General features: G+C 54.0%; 8 protein-coding genes across 8 annotated transcripts; 4 read left to right on the top strand and 4 right to left on the bottom strand.

Annotated features, from left to right (window-relative positions):
- Window positions 1–149: 149 nt before the first annotated feature.
- On the top strand, window positions 150–1,830 carry LTS14_009762 (uncharacterized protein; the record flags this gene model as incomplete). Its single annotated transcript, XM_064842442.1, has 3 exons — window positions 150–767; window positions 818–1,510; window positions 1,573–1,830. The coding sequence occupies 3 exons, from the start codon at window positions 150–152 to the stop codon at window positions 1,828–1,830; spliced, it is 1,569 nt and encodes a 522-aa protein (XP_064690070.1).
- A 62-nt stretch (window positions 1,831–1,892) lies between these two features.
- LTS14_009761 (uncharacterized protein) lies at window positions 1,893–3,848 on the bottom strand (the record flags this gene model as incomplete). Its single annotated transcript, XM_064842441.1, has 1 exon — window positions 1,893–3,848. The coding sequence occupies one exon, from the start codon at window positions 3,846–3,848 to the stop codon at window positions 1,893–1,895; it is 1,956 nt and encodes a 651-aa protein (XP_064690069.1).
- An 890-nt stretch (window positions 3,849–4,738) lies between these two features.
- LTS14_009760 (uncharacterized protein) lies at window positions 4,739–5,473 on the top strand (the record flags this gene model as incomplete). Its single annotated transcript, XM_064842440.1, has 2 exons — window positions 4,739–5,364; window positions 5,419–5,473. 2 exons carry the CDS (start codon window positions 4,739–4,741, stop codon window positions 5,471–5,473), a joined length of 681 nt encoding a protein of 226 aa, XP_064690068.1.
- Window positions 5,474–5,862: 389 nt separating this feature from the next.
- Window positions 5,863–7,196, top strand: LTS14_009759 (uncharacterized protein; the record flags this gene model as incomplete). Its single annotated transcript, XM_064842439.1, has 2 exons — window positions 5,863–6,156; window positions 6,216–7,196. 2 exons carry the CDS (start codon window positions 5,863–5,865, stop codon window positions 7,194–7,196), a joined length of 1,275 nt encoding a protein of 424 aa, XP_064690067.1.
- Window positions 7,197–7,455: 259 nt separating this feature from the next.
- On the bottom strand, window positions 7,456–8,985 carry HER2 (Trimeric GatFAB AmidoTransferase(AdT) complex subunit; the record flags this gene model as incomplete). The annotated part of the gene is made up of 1 exon (XM_064842438.1): window positions 7,456–8,985. One exon carries the CDS (start codon window positions 8,983–8,985, stop codon window positions 7,456–7,458), a length of 1,530 nt encoding a protein of 509 aa, XP_064690066.1.
- A 274-nt stretch (window positions 8,986–9,259) lies between these two features.
- Window positions 9,260–11,900, bottom strand: LTS14_009757 (uncharacterized protein; the record flags this gene model as incomplete). Its single annotated transcript, XM_064842437.1, has 2 exons — window positions 9,260–11,579; window positions 11,665–11,900. 2 exons carry the CDS (start codon window positions 11,898–11,900, stop codon window positions 9,260–9,262), a joined length of 2,556 nt encoding a protein of 851 aa, XP_064690065.1.
- Window positions 11,901–12,562: 662 nt separating this feature from the next.
- LTS14_009756 (uncharacterized protein) lies at window positions 12,563–13,837 on the top strand (the record flags this gene model as incomplete). Its single annotated transcript, XM_064842436.1, has 4 exons — window positions 12,563–12,641; window positions 12,696–12,862; window positions 12,914–13,351; window positions 13,412–13,837. The coding sequence occupies 4 exons, from the start codon at window positions 12,563–12,565 to the stop codon at window positions 13,835–13,837; spliced, it is 1,110 nt and encodes a 369-aa protein (XP_064690064.1).
- An 841-nt stretch (window positions 13,838–14,678) lies between these two features.
- Window positions 14,679–15,371, bottom strand: LTS14_009755 (uncharacterized protein; the record flags this gene model as incomplete). Its single annotated transcript, XM_064842435.1, has 1 exon — window positions 14,679–15,371. The coding sequence occupies one exon, from the start codon at window positions 15,369–15,371 to the stop codon at window positions 14,679–14,681; it is 693 nt and encodes a 230-aa protein (XP_064690063.1).
- Window positions 15,372–15,475: the final 104 nt, after the last annotated feature.

The following is a 15,475-nucleotide window of genomic DNA, read 5'->3' as shown; positions in this document are numbered from 1 at the left end:
CCTCCTCTGCTGGAGGTAGAAAGACTATATCATATTTATCCGTCCATACGCTACAATGGCCGCGATCGGTGGGGGTAGGTAGTGTATATATGCCCTCAAGACCACATGTAGGATACAGTAGAAAGCTCATCACACCATTCTTTTCTACCATGAAGCCCGTCATTTTCCTGTCGAGCCTACTCGGCCTAGCAGAACTGGTGTTTTCGCAGCCCACACTAACCGCTGCTCTCGACTATGGCACTTTTGCTGGTTCGTACTCGTCAAAGTACAACATCTCCTACTGGCAGAGGATACCATTTGCCGCTCCACCGGTAGGACAGAACCGCTTCCGAGCACCGCAGCCACCTGCAACCCTCACGAATGGCACGTACAACAGCACACAACCCTTTGACTTCTGTCCGCAACGGACCGTGAATGGGACAGAAGACTGTCTGTACCTAGGACTTTACGGCCGGCCATGGACTCAAGGTCAACCTCTCAGACCCGTTGTAGTCGTCTTCTTTGGTGGCGGCTTCATTGAAGGTGGAGGTAGTTTCGATCTGCCGCCTGCGGGCTATCCGGTACTGAATGCTAGCAACGAGAATGACTTCATTTTTGTCTATCCGAATTATCGTGTGAACGCTTTCGGATTCCTGCCTGGCAAGGAGATCGGCCAAGATGCTCACAGTGATCTCAACCCTGGGCTTCTGGACCAGCAGGCCTCGTTACAATGGACCCATAGATATATCGAAGCGTTTGGTGGTGATCCCAAACACGTCAGCATATGGGTATGCTCGTATGATACAAATCAGGGTCGTGGCATTGCTAATATTAGTAGGGACAATCTGCCGGCGCTGGCTCAGTCGTTGCCCAAGTCATCGCGAACGGTGGAAACACAAAACCAAAACTGTTCACCAAAGCTTTGGCATCCAGCCCGTTCTGGCCCAAGACATACGAGTACGACGCACCACAAGCCCAGTCGATATATGACACGCTTGCAAAGATGACAAACTGCACGGGCCCACAATCGCTGGCTTGCCTCAAGACCGTCGATGTCCAGACTCTACGCACCGCAGCGCTCGCCATCAGTGCCAGCCATACTTATAATACTTCTTCTTACACGTGGGCCCCAGTGCTCGACAGATCCTTCCTACGGACACCACTCTCTCAAGCTACCGCAAAAGGACTGGTAAACAGCGATTACGGCTGGGGCATGTACAATCTGCACGAAGGCGAAAACTTCATCCTACCAGCACTACAAAACGGTACTACCGAAATCTTCGACTCCTGGCTCCGCGGCTACCTACCAGATCTGTGTGAAGAGGACCTCAAACGAGTACAACAGATGTACCCCGCTATTGGAACAGCAGAGGAGATATCATACAATACCTCGTATGTACGAGCCGGACTGATCTTCCGCGATACTGTGCTGGCGTGTCCCGCTTTATGGATCGCGAGGGCAAGCCACAAGCGTTCGTATGTGGGCGAGTATACTATTGATCCGGCAAAGCATGGCAGTGATACAGAATGGGTGCGTTGGATGAGCTTCCTCCAACATGTGCTCTTGCTTCTTAACATGCTAATGATTCGCAGTGGAATCGAGTGAACGCAATCCAAACAACAGACCCTCTAATCTACAAAGGCTACGCCGGCGCCTTCGCCTCCTTCTTCCAGACCGGGGATCCTAACACTCACAGGCTCACCAATGCCTCAGAATCAGGCGTACCAGAGAGCAGACTAACGGAGGAGGAATTCGTAATCGAGGCTGATGGGTTCGCGAACGTGCCTACCACGCAATTGCAAGCGCGATGTGATTTCTGGCGGAGTGTGGCTTATGAAATACCTGAGTAGTGGGTGATGGCAAGGCATGGTACACAAGTATATTTGGATCGAATGTGATACGATTTCACGATTTACTGCGCAATATCTTCAATCCTTACCAATCCACCACCCATACCCACAGCCGCCCACCCACCACATCGTATATCCGGATTCCACGCAATGGCCGTTATCGCCGTCTTCTCCTCCGCCAGCACAAACCCAGTCGACCGACTAACAGGCACGTGCTCAGATTTAAAGCCCTCCAATATCCTGCTCAACCCTGCGCTTACCTCATCTCCCTTCGGCCTGCGCCACTCGTGCTGGAACCACATCTGCTGCCATGGCCCTTGGCGCGATCGGAGACCGTCTTGTAAGGGGTTCGTGGTGAGGACTTCGCCGTTGGCGGTTCCGATTAGGATGTATGGGTGGCAGGGACTGGTTGCTATGGTCGTGATGAGCCCTCCTACATTTGCGATCGCTTTTGACGATTGACTGAAAGCTGTAACAGTATATGACTGAACGATATTGTCATCGCCGAAAGACAACATCCGATCCAGGAATTCGTGGTATATCAGAGATGGCATGGTCAAATTATTTTTCTGCACTTTCACGGACGTTGTCTTGGGCTTCTCGCCCTCGAGACTGATATGTTTGATCCTGCCGTCTATGCCAGCTGTGACAAGGACTGCTGGCGAAAGCAGTGATGTGGCCAGTATCGAAGCTACATAGCTGTTGTGCGCCCGGATCGTCACGATCGGTTGACTGCCACCAGGTGAGGTCAAAGTCACCCTGTCCAGATCCCATATCCGTACGTTTCCATCCGAGTAGCCGACTGCGATACAGGTTGGACTCATCCAAGACACACAAGTGCATAGGCTGTCTTTCACTGACATTTGAAAGCTCGTGTCTCGTAGAAGTCGATACTCCACCGTATCGCCACTCTCTATCGATGTTACATCTACGATACGCAGCTTGCTGTCACCGGGGACAATAGCCAGAAGACCTAGAGTCTCAGTAGCAGCTGGACATGGTATCGGACACCATCTGATCGTATGGATACTGGCGAATGGAAGACACAACACAAGTACTAAGCTTGGCTGCATGGCATTGTCAATTCGGCCGTTCGTGTCGTTCATGAGCCCCCATATCTGGACAGCACACCTCAGGTCCTTATCGCCTGGTGCTCCCTGTGAATACGCATTTAGACCGTCATTTGCATCTTCCCCTACAATAATGCTCAGGTACTGATATTCAGTTATCTGACTTGGCACCCACTCAAGGCTCCGTACACGAGCGCCAAGGTTGACAATGAACCCAGACCTCGTTCCGGGTGGGACCTCGCTGTCCATACCACTACCCTGCGGACTCGCATCTCGCCAGATGGTACCAAGGCCTATACTCTGCCGTGGCTCCAGATGGAACAACTTCTGTTCATCTATCGGTCCCATGACGAAGCCACACGCCTGTGGAGCACCCAGATACTGAACAGCTTCCTCGGCGGTGACGATCTCCAATTTTTGATGAGCAGCGAAAGCTTCTTTGCCACCAGAATCGACATACCACTTCCAGCCATCCAGAGCCCGTTGCTCTCGGGCTTCATCACCCGAAGCAAAATTGTGGTGGAATCCGCCATAGCCTTCAGAGTCCTTCTGCCGACTCGGTAGTGTTAGATCCCGAGCCCAGAGACGTTTTGCAGCGGTGACGTGGGAAGTATCTCTGTCCTGTCGTATACGATGGGCTCTCGTCTCAGTCCTCAATTCGTCCGGCTCAAGTGGCGCGCCTTCGTTGACTTCATCATCGACTTCATCAGTTTCGCTAACCTCGTCGTCCTCGTCGTCCTCGTTCTCCTGGTTCAGTTCATCACTGTCGCTAGCTTCATCCAGTTCTAAAGCATCTTCGTCCACTTCCTCGACATCACCCGGCTCATCAGCCACAGCAGCATCTTCGTCCTCATCACCAACAACATCAGCTAGCTCAGGCACGCCTTCAAAAGCATCAACAGTATACTTCTTCCGCGGCGTCGTCCGCGCCGTAGACCGACGTTGCATCTGTATGAGGTCTCACACGTGATAAGGAAGAGCCAAGAGATGCGGTATGAGACACTTAGCCTTTTTTGATGGGGTGCTCAAGCGAAGTTGCTCAGGCACACCAATCAGTGAGGGCAGATGGAGCACGCAGGATCGCCTTGATTGAGTGAGATCCTTCGGTGACAAGGACAGGCCGCATTGGTAGGCACGCGACCAGCTGTCATGCGCTCTTCACGTTCATAGACAATAGCGTGGTCTTATCACCTTCACATTATTCTGAACCATAAATTAATAAAAATGTAATGCCAACCATCCCCTCCATCAAACCTCCACCGAGCGGCTCGGATCTCGGCAGGGTCACCGCACTCCACATCCACCAACTACAACAACAACAGCGCAACAGCAACGACCCGATAATCTGGCCCTACTCGACCCAGACATGCGTGATGTTGTGGCAGACTTCGCAGGGCAAGTCTTGCCTACTGCCACTCATCTGGTTTGCGCTATGGTGGGGAGGCCAGGCGACGGCGAGCTTGGGTGATCGGTTGCCGGAGTTTCGGAGTTGTGTTGCTGTATGTATGCGAATCAAAATCAAGGTCAAAAAGCTGTGGGATATTAGAGAGGATGGTGTTGGTTGACTTGTGGATTGTAGGATTGTACGAAGGCTAGTTGTGGACGGGATGGGTTGAGTATATGTATGTATGGCGACTTGCGAGACAACGAACACAAGCACGTGCTGAGATTATGATTGAACAGCATTGCAACACCAACTCCTCCTCTGGGACTGCCCATCCGAATGCGACTACACATGCCAACACATCGTAACGGAAGAGCGACTATCCCGTGACCCACCCTACCTCGAACCCATCCTCCAATACCACGGCAAATGGCCCTTCTACAGCTTCCTCGGCATGCAAGAACCCTGCAGTGTCCTCTTCTCATTATTCAATCTCCTGGCGCACGAATACGGTATTGCGAAGGTGAAAGAATACATACCGGCCAGCTATAGACTACGGCGATACTATCTACTCTTTGGGTATTTCGGTCTGGCGAGCTGGACCTTTAGTATGATATTCCACACCAGGGACTTCAATATCACGGAGAAGCTGGATTATTTCGCAGCTGGCGCGAGTGTTATGTATGGGATGTACTACTCGCCCATCAGGATCTTTCGTCTAGACAAGCCGGACGCCATCAATGGCAAGACTGGGACTGTCTTACGCCTGTGGACGATAGTGTGTGTGTCACTTTACCTAGCACACATCGGCTACCTAACCTTCGTGCGCTTCGACTACACGTACAACATGGCAGCCAATGTCGTCGTCGGGATCGTGCAGAATATCCTCTGGACATGGTTCTCCGTGCAGCGATTCAGGAAAGTGGGCAGGCTATGGGCTGCCTGGCCGGGTCTGATCGTGGCTTGGTTGATCTTGGCCATGAGTCTGGAGCTCTTTGATTTCCCGCCTTGGTGGGGAATGGTGGATGCGCATGCTCTCTGGCATCTTGGGACGGTTGGGCCGACGATCTGGTGGTACAAGTGAGTACTGACTTCAGCTTGAGTCCTTGATGGTGCAGTGCTGATGTTTTATAGCTTCCTTATCAAGGATGCGCAGGAGGACTTGCAGAGTGTCAGGTTGAAGGCTTGACTGTGGTAGACAGACCTTGTATATAGCAGCAGGAGAGGATGTACATACTCTCGAGCACAAGGTCCCTCACGAGCGAACATCAGCTCGTGCTCGTGCACATGTAGGATCCTAGACAACGACTTCCCTGCCTGTTAGCGGGGCTAAACATATATTCTGAGTGGGGCATGCAGGCACGCTTCCGTCTCCCAAACTCTCACCGCTAGCGCCGTATCCTACTTGCGGCAACCACTACAAAGACTAATATCCTTCCACCGAACGTGAGTTTCGATTATCCCACTCCAACGATTCGAGTCTGTCACGTGCCATAAGATGTGCTAATAAGATCTGCGGAAGCGTGGTGAAACACATTCCTGCAAGCTTCCTCCTCACACGACTCTTCATGCAGAGATATGGCTCCTGATCTCAACACTATGCCACTGTCGCCTCGATCACCTGATCTAGATCGTCCGATTCAAATCCCGAACGGACAAACATCGTCGGCCACACCCTCACGTAGAACATCCCGAGTTATGGGCCCTCCACCAGCTCCCGCTCCGGGCACGACCTCGAATCTTGCTCCCCAGACACAACCACCACTACGTAATCCCATGAGCAGTGATGGGGTGGATGTACCGCTCCGACATCCACGGCCACTCACGGCGGCAGAGTTATATCTGGAGTGTGAGAAAGAGCAGGAAGCAGTGGTGGGTGATATCTACTGCGATTACAAGAGCACACGATTACAGATGCTGACAGTGCACAGGTCAACCGCCTCACACGCGAGCTCACAGCCCTACGAGCACAATCCGCTTCCGTGGCTAGCAATGCCTCTCACTCCTCAACCTCCACCACCGCCTCGCTCCTTCCCATCGACATCTCAGATCCAAACCCCAACCACCAGATGACTGGCCCAACTCACCCGACACCCTCTAGAAGACACCGCTCCTCCTCTTCCGTCAGCGGAAGAAGCATACCCACCCCATCGACAAGCGTCTCAGCACCAGGCAGCGGCATCGCCCAAGCAGGCAGCACAGCAAGCGTGCCCATCGCAGGCCAATCCCAAGCTTCCGCCGACCGAGCAGCAGCAGCAGCAGGAGGCTCCACCTTAAGCCGCCAGCCCTCCGTCTCCGCCTCCGGCGCATCGACACCCGCCCGTCAATCCCTAGACATTACACGCCACCACGGCGGCCCACCATCCGCAACCCTTTACACGCTCCCACACCGGCCCTCCCTGTCGCGGGAAACATCGCACGTCTCAACCGTAAACCCATCATCATCCACTCAAGCCATCGCCGCCACACCAGTCCCGCAAACCAACCCCTCACCAGCACCACAATCACCAAGCGCAAGTGTGAATTCAGCCATGCAACACTACGCCGACACAGCCGCCTACCGCACGGAAATGGAGATCGTGAAAGCGGAAAACGATATGCTACGCCAACGCGTCCGAGCACTAGAACGCGCCTTACGGACGCGAAGACGCGATAGCAGTCAGAGTGATGTCACGCGTTCCGAACTCTCGAGTAGAGTACCTAGTGCCGCCGGTACGGGTGGGAATACAGCTATCCATGCTAGTCCAGCTGCTGTGGCTGCATGGGCAGGTGGTGTAGGTGGTGTGGCGGGACCGAGGGAGAGGAGCGAGAGTCAGAGTACGACTGCTAGTAGTCGGCGGGGACCGGCTGTGGATGAGGAGGTGAGGGTGGGGGAGAGTGCTCAGAGCGCTGGGATTGGTGGGAGGGGCTAACTGGTTGCGTGGAAAGTATTTTAGGCGTTATGAGGGATCAGTTGGCAATGAGTTCATGATTATGAGCGTTCTTCTGTGAGCGATGTAAGGTGTTTTGGCGAGATTGACATCAAGGATCGAGATACTGCGAATGGGAACGGCAAAGGGATTTTCAAGCTTGGTCACGTTTCTTGGAAGCGATCGAATGGGAGGCAGATCAGCTGTGTTGGTACAGCAGAATCTATCCTTAAGTAAGGATCAAGACTTCTTCTCTTCGATTCTATGACTTCCACTGCCCCTCCTCAATCATGCTCGCCACATCAAGCACTCCCTCATCATCCCCAAACTGCCCCATAACCTGCACGCCCACACTCCCCACATCCGTCTGCTCCAATCCCTTAGCCTCCTCCTCAGACAATCCCACAGGCATGCTAATAGCGGGTAAACCAGCCAGACTAGCGGGTACGGTGAAGACGTCATTCATATAGCTCTCCACCGGACTCTGTCGCTTTACCTCCTCGATCGTGGGGGGGAGGGTAGGGGCGGTGGGGGTGATGATGACATCCACACCTTCGTCTTGCTCGCCGCCAGTAGAGTCGGAGTCAGGGACAGAGTGAGGAGGATCGAGCAAAGGATTAGCCAAAGCAAAAACCCGATCAAAGTCCCGCTGAACCAGTCTCCGACCTTTCTGCGCTTGGATGAAATAATTATCCCTAGCCTCCGAGCTCAACGTATAAGCCCCCAGTAAGATCCGGCGCTTGACTTCTTCTCCAAAACCTTGACCTCGAGTCTGTGCGTAAAGTGGGAGGTTATCCCTAGGCGAGGAGTCGGGATCAGTTGGTCGAGTACCGTAGCGTACACCGTCGTATTTCGCTAGGTTTGAGGAGGCTTCGGCGGGCGCGAGGACATAGTAGGCTGAGAGTGCTTGTTTGGTAGAGGGCAGGGAGATGGGGTGGAGAGTGTGGCCGACGGATTGCAAGCGCTCTAGGGTGCGGATGTAGGTTGAGCGGACCAAGGGCGAGAGTTCCACGATATTGTATTCGAGCGGAACACCAATCCGCAGCACACCCCCCTTCTTCCTCCTCCTCCTCCTCCTCCTCCTAACCTCTCGTGCCTCCTCAATCCGCTCCCTCACTCTCATCGTCAACGAACTCGGATCCCTGCCGTCCCATCCACGCACAACCCCAAACACCCCGCTCACATCCCCCAGCCTCCTCCCCAAAATCCCAACCGTATCGAGAGAATGCCCATAAGCCAGCACTCCCCACCTCGACACAACCCCAAAACTAGGTTTAAACCCCACCACCCCCAAATAAGCCGCGGGCAACCTCACCGAGCCCCCCGTGTCCGTCCCCAGCGCCGTCCAACTCCGTCCGGTAAGGACTTCGACGGCGCTACCGCCACTACTGCCGCCTGGGGATAGCGGGATGCCGTTTCGAGAGTAAGGGCTAAGTGTAGGTCCGTGAGAGGAGGACTGGGTATGGGATCCCATGCCGAATTCATCTAGATTTGTTTTGGTGGAGATGGTGTAGTCATTTTCGCGCAAGAGGCGGACGACGGTGGCGTCGAAGGGGGAGGTGAAGCCCGCCAAGATATTCGAGGCGACGGTGGTGGGGAAGTCTTTCGTGGCGATGTTGTCTTTGATCGCTACTGTTTTAGCTGTCTGGGTCGAGGAGGAGGGGGAGGGAGCATGCTGGGTGATGCAAGCATTGAGCTCTTCGTACGGTCGCGAGGTTGTGACATGGTGTCTTGTGTTTGATCTGGGAAGGCGTCTGCTCGCAGGCCGCAAGCAGAAGCGAGCTGAGGGCATCACATAACTGATGCGTGTAAGTTGGATTGGATGAGAAGTGGAAGAGGTCATGTACATCGATATCGGGTCAAACTCGGGGAACACGAAAGTAACACGACACATCGTCCACAGACTCTGCGATCGCATGACATTTGAGAAATGCCTGGCGGTGGGTAGGGCGATGATGATGGAATGAAGTCTGTACATCATACTGTACTACTCTACCTAGCTATTTATACGCTAGCCATACCACCATAGCATACCAAGCTAACAATAATGATCATCCCACCGTCCTTTACTCCATCCCCCCAACAAACCCCCTGAAATGAAACCTTGCCCTCTCCGGCTGAGGCGGTGTCCCATCAGACGCAGGCCCACTCTCATCACCCTCATACCCACTTTGCGGTGAGCTCACGACCACCTCCTCGTTCTCGCTAAACAGAGCAAGAGTATCGTCCAGGGTATCATTCGAGCAGACACGATCCTTGCTGTGCTCGGATCCTGGCACGGTAGGCGAGTCGTTCTGTCCTGAGGCAGCACATGATAGTTCGTGAGCTTGAGCTGGGACGGAGGCCTGGAAATTCAGCTTCTCCCACTCCGTCAAGCAAGCCGGAGAACTAGTCGGAACTGCAGCATGAAACTCGTGACTCGCATCATCGTCCGGCTGACTCGAGGGCGATGGAGAATGCGCAGTAGTAGGCTCCATGAACGGATCTCCAAGCGAATAACCAACTTCAGTAGCCTCAGACCCGCCATCGAGGCTTTCGGTGACATGCTGAGGAGTGGGCGTGGAAGGACCACCAGCTTCGCCGTCGGAAGTATTGCCCAGCCAGCTGCTTATGGTGAATTTGTACATCAGACCACCCACATCCGTTGAGCGGATACCACTCACTCTCCCGCTCGCTGGGCTGGAGTCCTGAGAGTTGTTGACGGCTCTCGCAAGGACTGGTACGAGAGGTGTGACGTTCGATGGACTGCCGGAGACATCATTGGCATATTCATAGTTCGGTAGGTCGATGCTGCTGGCGTCATCGGCTGGAAAGAAGAGCTGAGTCTTGAATTCGTCGTAGTCCGTGATGATTGAGTCTGTGTCATCGTTCCGGGGGGCAGAGTGCAGTTGGTCGATGATCTGCTCGTCGTCTTCACCAGCAGCTTCATTGACGCGCGTATGGTGTGCTTTATAAGAGTGACCTTCGTCGATATTATGCATGAGAACGTCCTGGTCTTCTATGGCTGCGGCCTTACCCTTGCCCTTGCAGCTTTGATGATTCTCCAAGGAGTTCGGCCCATGATTTTCGGAAGAGCACTCTGCAGATTGCTGGCCATCTCGACGCGGTGTAGCGCACGGAAAGATCGGTTCCATGTCAGGCGGACACGTACTGATAGTGGTGGCCGACAGCAAATCGCGATGCGGTCGTGGACGATGAGGAATCTCAAGCGGAACTGGAACGAGACGTATGGTTGGCGTGCCATCAAGATCCGACTGCTCCTCGTCAAGCCCTTCAGGCGATGCGTGGCTGATCTCCATAACCTGAGGACTTTTATGGGTCTCACCACGAACTTCAGCGGCGTTGTCGGATGCCACATCGAGCGCATCCATGGTGCCTTGGGTCCAGTGCTGCTCTACCTCGTCTGCTGCATGCGCGATCTCAGCTGCGGTAGCGAGGGCCTCCATAGAATCGTTCGCACTGTTTGGTGGCACGGTTGAGTGGTGAGGGTCACGAGCAAGGGCATCAATTGAGCTCACTTGACGTAAGCTTTGGGCACTTTGCTTGGTTGAGCTCTCGGAACAGTCCACGCTGCGTTCGAAGATGGCTGACTTCTCACTGTTCCTGCCATCGAGCTCCAAGGTGAGAATCGTCCCGGGCATTGGTGTTGTGGGTGCATCGCGTGACAGCATCAGATTGGGCCAGCCAGGTTCCATAGCAGGCGGGGGCAGCTGTAAGGTCAAATCCAAGGACGGCGGTCCTACAGTATCAAGTTCTTCTCGAGTCTTCGCACTGGCCTCCATTCCCGGAGGGACACATATTCCACGGTCGTCTGGTAAGCCGCTGGTAATTTCGTTCAGGTCGAGGCAATCCGCTTTGCTGTCCCGTCGCATATCTTCACCAAAAGGTGGAGACATCACGCACAGGGGTGAGAGGTTGAGAATTAGATGTGGCGCTGTAGACGATGGTATACCAATCGGCTTAGTGGGCGATGGCGGCAGTGCAGGCAGATCATCAAGATTGCAAGGATTCTGCCTCTTGAGGCTCACTGCACGGCCGAATCGCCGATTTCGTATGCTGCCAACCAGAGTGCCTGCAAGGCTCACCCGTCTATGATGAGGTGTCGCTTGCGGATCAGCTTTTCCGTCTGTGAGAAATTGTTCCGGATCTCTAGGGCTCCCGCCTTCCTCGTTGAGATTGCCGTACGTTGATTTGCTAATACTGCTTCGGTGGGAATGCTGGCGTGGAAAGGCATGACGAAGCGAGGTCGCCATGGCTTTTGGTGAGAAGGTATTGTGGCGTTGCAAGGGCTTGGTTGGAGTGGTGGGCCGCAGAGCCTCGCCAGTGCTCTCTGACTTGGCTTGCTCTGAGAAAGACATTTGCGGAGTGGTGTCGCTGGAAGGTGTTCTGTATGGTTTCAGCGATAGACTCATGGACGAATCTCCGCAGAGTACGCTCGCGAGGGCCGAAAAGAAAAGCATCAAAGACTTACTTGGCTCCATCTGAGGTAGAGGAATCACTACGGACATATTCGATGGCACCCTTGATAGCCATAGCACCTTTGCGGATGTTGCCACCGATGTTGAGCCATGAGCTTTTCTTCTTGGGTATCGTGCTCTTGTCGAGAGTGTTCTGTAGAGCGTTGTGGGCAGCAGATCCGGTTCCTGAAGTCAGGTCGACTGCATCTTGTGGTTCGAGCAGCGGTGCTTTGCTGCTCTTGCGATTCATGCTGTCGAGATCGATGCTTCGGATGAGGCGTTTCTCTGTCTACGATCTTCGCTAGGAGGAACGGTGACATGGTACCACAACAAACAAGGGACGTACGTGAGAAAGGACTGCCGTACATAATTACGCTTACCTGGTGAATCATGTACACAGTGGCGGCAGTTGCAAGCGATGCACGGTAGGAACGAACTTGAGCATGGAGCGGTAATCTCTACGTACGATCCATAGAAACATTATATGAACCATCATGTGATGCGGTATTCTCGTGGGTACATCGAGGAATGCCCGTACAGAGCTTGGTGGGCCTTCAGAAAGGCCCATGGTTCGGCCGAATCAGTTGGCCTGATATGGGAAATCCTCGTTTGCATCTCGAGAGCAAGATTCCAGGAGTCGCTGTGCGGGACGAGCCTTACGATCGATTCTTCCGGTAGGTAAGTACATCCGAAGATTGGCATGTCCCGGCGACAGAGTTGATAAATCAGGAGGCGAAGGAGAGATGGAACATATGAAGTGAAGAACGCCGCAGCGGGTGCTTCCGAAACGCGGCTTCAGCTCCGCGAGGCAGGCGCGACTTTCTTTGGAGCGAGACACACCTGCCACTTTTCGCGAACACATATTAGTCTCAGCAAGACACCTTCGTACATACTAGATCTCGGTTAGGAACCATGGCGAATCGCAATCGCAAGAATAAGGGCCAACCCCAAGACAAGGTCGCAAATTCCCTCGATGAAGTGCTGCAAGCGAGTAAGTAGATATGCCGACGATTGAGAGCGAAATAGATGGGCTGATATGATGCAGGTCGGAAGGAGCGCGGTGCCAACTTGGCCCAAGAAATGCTTGGCAAGAACCCGCAGAAGCTTGCGCAGGAAATGCTAGGGAAGCGGCCAAAGACAAATCCTCCCGCAAGACCGGCAGGCCCAACTCCCATGCAAGGATCACTTGCCAGCAGAGTCGGTATTACGAAGGTACCATCCTCTCAAAAGCAGCTTGCCAACCTCACCTGACCTCGACTCCAGAGAAGCAACTCCCTTCCTCGCACCAATAGCACAGGTGCTCCTCGCAACCCACGACAACCCTCACATCTTGGTCGATCAGCAATCCCCAACAATTCCCGACCTCAGAACAGCCGTGCCGAGACCCACGTGATCAATATTTCCTCCGACCCATCCGTCCCTGCTAAGAGCAACGGCTACAGTCAAAGAACTACGATCGACAACGGCGGCAATGGGCTGAGCATAAGAGGCGCGGCTGGAGGGCCGTACATCGTTCGGGCACAGAACTTTGCACCAGGCACCTCAGCTGCGGATATTGAGAGTGTAATGTTGAACGTGGGCGGGCAGATGAATTATTGTAAACTGGTCAGCGTTGCGACAGCAGCAATGGTGATCGCAGAGATGAGCTTCGTGGATCGATCGGGTGCGGATGAGGTGATCAAGACGTTCAACAATAAGAAGGTAAGCTTGGAGCGCGTGCAAGCATGTAACCAACATCAATTGACTAATACCTCCTTACAGGCGGATGGTCGCGTGCTCTACGTGTACATGCAATCCGAGATCGGCGAATCGGCCCATGCGGAAATCAGCGACAAGATCCAAGCAGCACCCACCGAAGAGCCATTGCAAGCTTTCGTCGACACAACAGGCGACACAGCAATGGAAGTAGACGAGCACGCAGACGCCCGAGCAGCAGAAGACAGGCAGCGCGAAGAGCGGAGACGAGAGCCGCGCCCTCCGCCCTTGGGACCTAGTCAAAGACCAGCAGACGACTACCCGAGACGCGCAGAGCCGGCCTACCAAGACGGGAGGTATGGGTACGATGGCCAAGATAGAGGTTATAGAGGTGGTGGTGGCCGAGGCGGTCGTGGAGGAGGGTACCGTGACGAGGGTCGGATGTATTCTGATCGTATGCGACGTGGTGAGGGGCAAGGCTATCGCCGATAGGATGGGTGGTAACCTGACAGCCTTTTGCTCACTACGCGACCCGGGGCAAATAGATATTGCTCGTGTGATAGCGCAGCGTGCGAACTGTAGCGTGCGAGTGGGTTTGTACGATCAGCTGCAGCCCGATGTACAATAGCGAAGATGGCAGAGGGTATATTGTATATGCAGTACGCATGCAACAAGTCTTGCGAAACCACAATATTTCATGTCCAAGCTTTCGTCTTGCGTCTGTGCACGGTCATGGCCAGAACTTGACTTCACCTCCAGTCTTGTTGCCCTGACATGCATGTGAAGTGAGTGTGTATGGTCGCGATCCATCCCATCGTTTCAAAGTCATGGCGAACGAGCCGGAAAAAACAGCCCCTGCAGATAGCGAGACACAATGGTCCGCTCAACATTATGAAGAAGCACTAGCACATCTCGAGCGCTTGTCTGAGCAGGTACGCCCCGCAGCAGACATATACCCTCTTCAAATACAAACACGCACAAACACATAGACTGAATAAGCAGAGACTAATCCAACACAGCTCGATGGCCTCCGCTCAACACTACCCTCACTCATCTCGCCACTCTTGCTGTCGAAAGGCAACAAACCGCAAATGTTTGCAGCGATCAAGAAAGCGGCTGTGCAGTCAAATGACCAGCTGAGTACTTTTCGCGGGGAGTGGAGTTCTGAGCATACGCAGCAGTTGTTTGCGAGGGGGAGGGAGAGTTTGGGGAGGGAGGGGGATTTGAGTAAGGGGATGGGGCGGGGGGTGGTGGGGTATGGATGGTCTAACCAATGATTATCGCCTTCTCGGCCATTACGACTCTATGAAGCGACCACTTACCAAGAGGATCTCTAATCCCTCGGCCACGGCCTCCCTCCCGGGTACCGGCCAGCCCACTGAGGCACCCGCGTAGTCCAATTCCCATAATAATCCCTAGAACTCAACGGCAAACTCCCACTCTTCGCCCCCGGCGCCCAATCGACATTCGTCCACACATTCTCCTGGTTCCGCCACGCCTTCCGCGGCGACAAGAACTCCCTCGGACGGAAATCATACATCGGCTCGTGCATCCTATCATGCGTCCACGTCATATTCCGCACCGGCATCTCGTCGCAAGCCCGCCAATCCATATCGTAAATCCTGCGATCCAGAATTTCTTTCGCCGTCAGCCCCCACCCAGACCACTGATGCCGCTGCGGCCGATCGCGCATAAGACTGCGTTTATCCCCGGACATCGTGAGGAAGACGTCCGGCCCTTCACCCGTCAAAGCATCTTTCATGCGGCCTAGAGCACCAGTCCGCTTGCCGTCACAGGGGCGGGTGAAGTAGTAGTTTGGTTTGAAATGGTTGAGTTTGCGGTCGCCTTGCCACCAGCCACCGCCGCGATCGGGCCGGTGTTCTTTGAAGGGTAGTTCTGCTGGGGCGTTGCGACGGGGACCGCGATGGGCGTGCGTGAAAAGCGGTGGCCAGCCTGGATAGCGCCAGTTCCATTCTTGCTGGAAATCGCCGCGGGGCTGTTGGGTAGGGTAGTAGCCGGTGGTCATGGTAGCTTTAGGGGACTGTAAAAGGCTGGACAACAGGTTTCCTGACTTGTGAAGTACGATCAATGTATATTTGCACGAGATGAAAGAATCCCACTGTCAATGTT

Source organism: Recurvomyces mirabilis (assembly GCF_035927965.1).
Source record: "Recurvomyces mirabilis strain CCFEE 5264 chromosome Unknown scaffold_33, whole genome shotgun sequence".
NCBI lineage: Eukaryota > Fungi > Ascomycota > Dothideomycetes > Mycosphaerellales > Teratosphaeriaceae > Recurvomyces > Recurvomyces mirabilis.
This window is presented reverse-complemented; position numbering and strand designations above follow the sequence as displayed.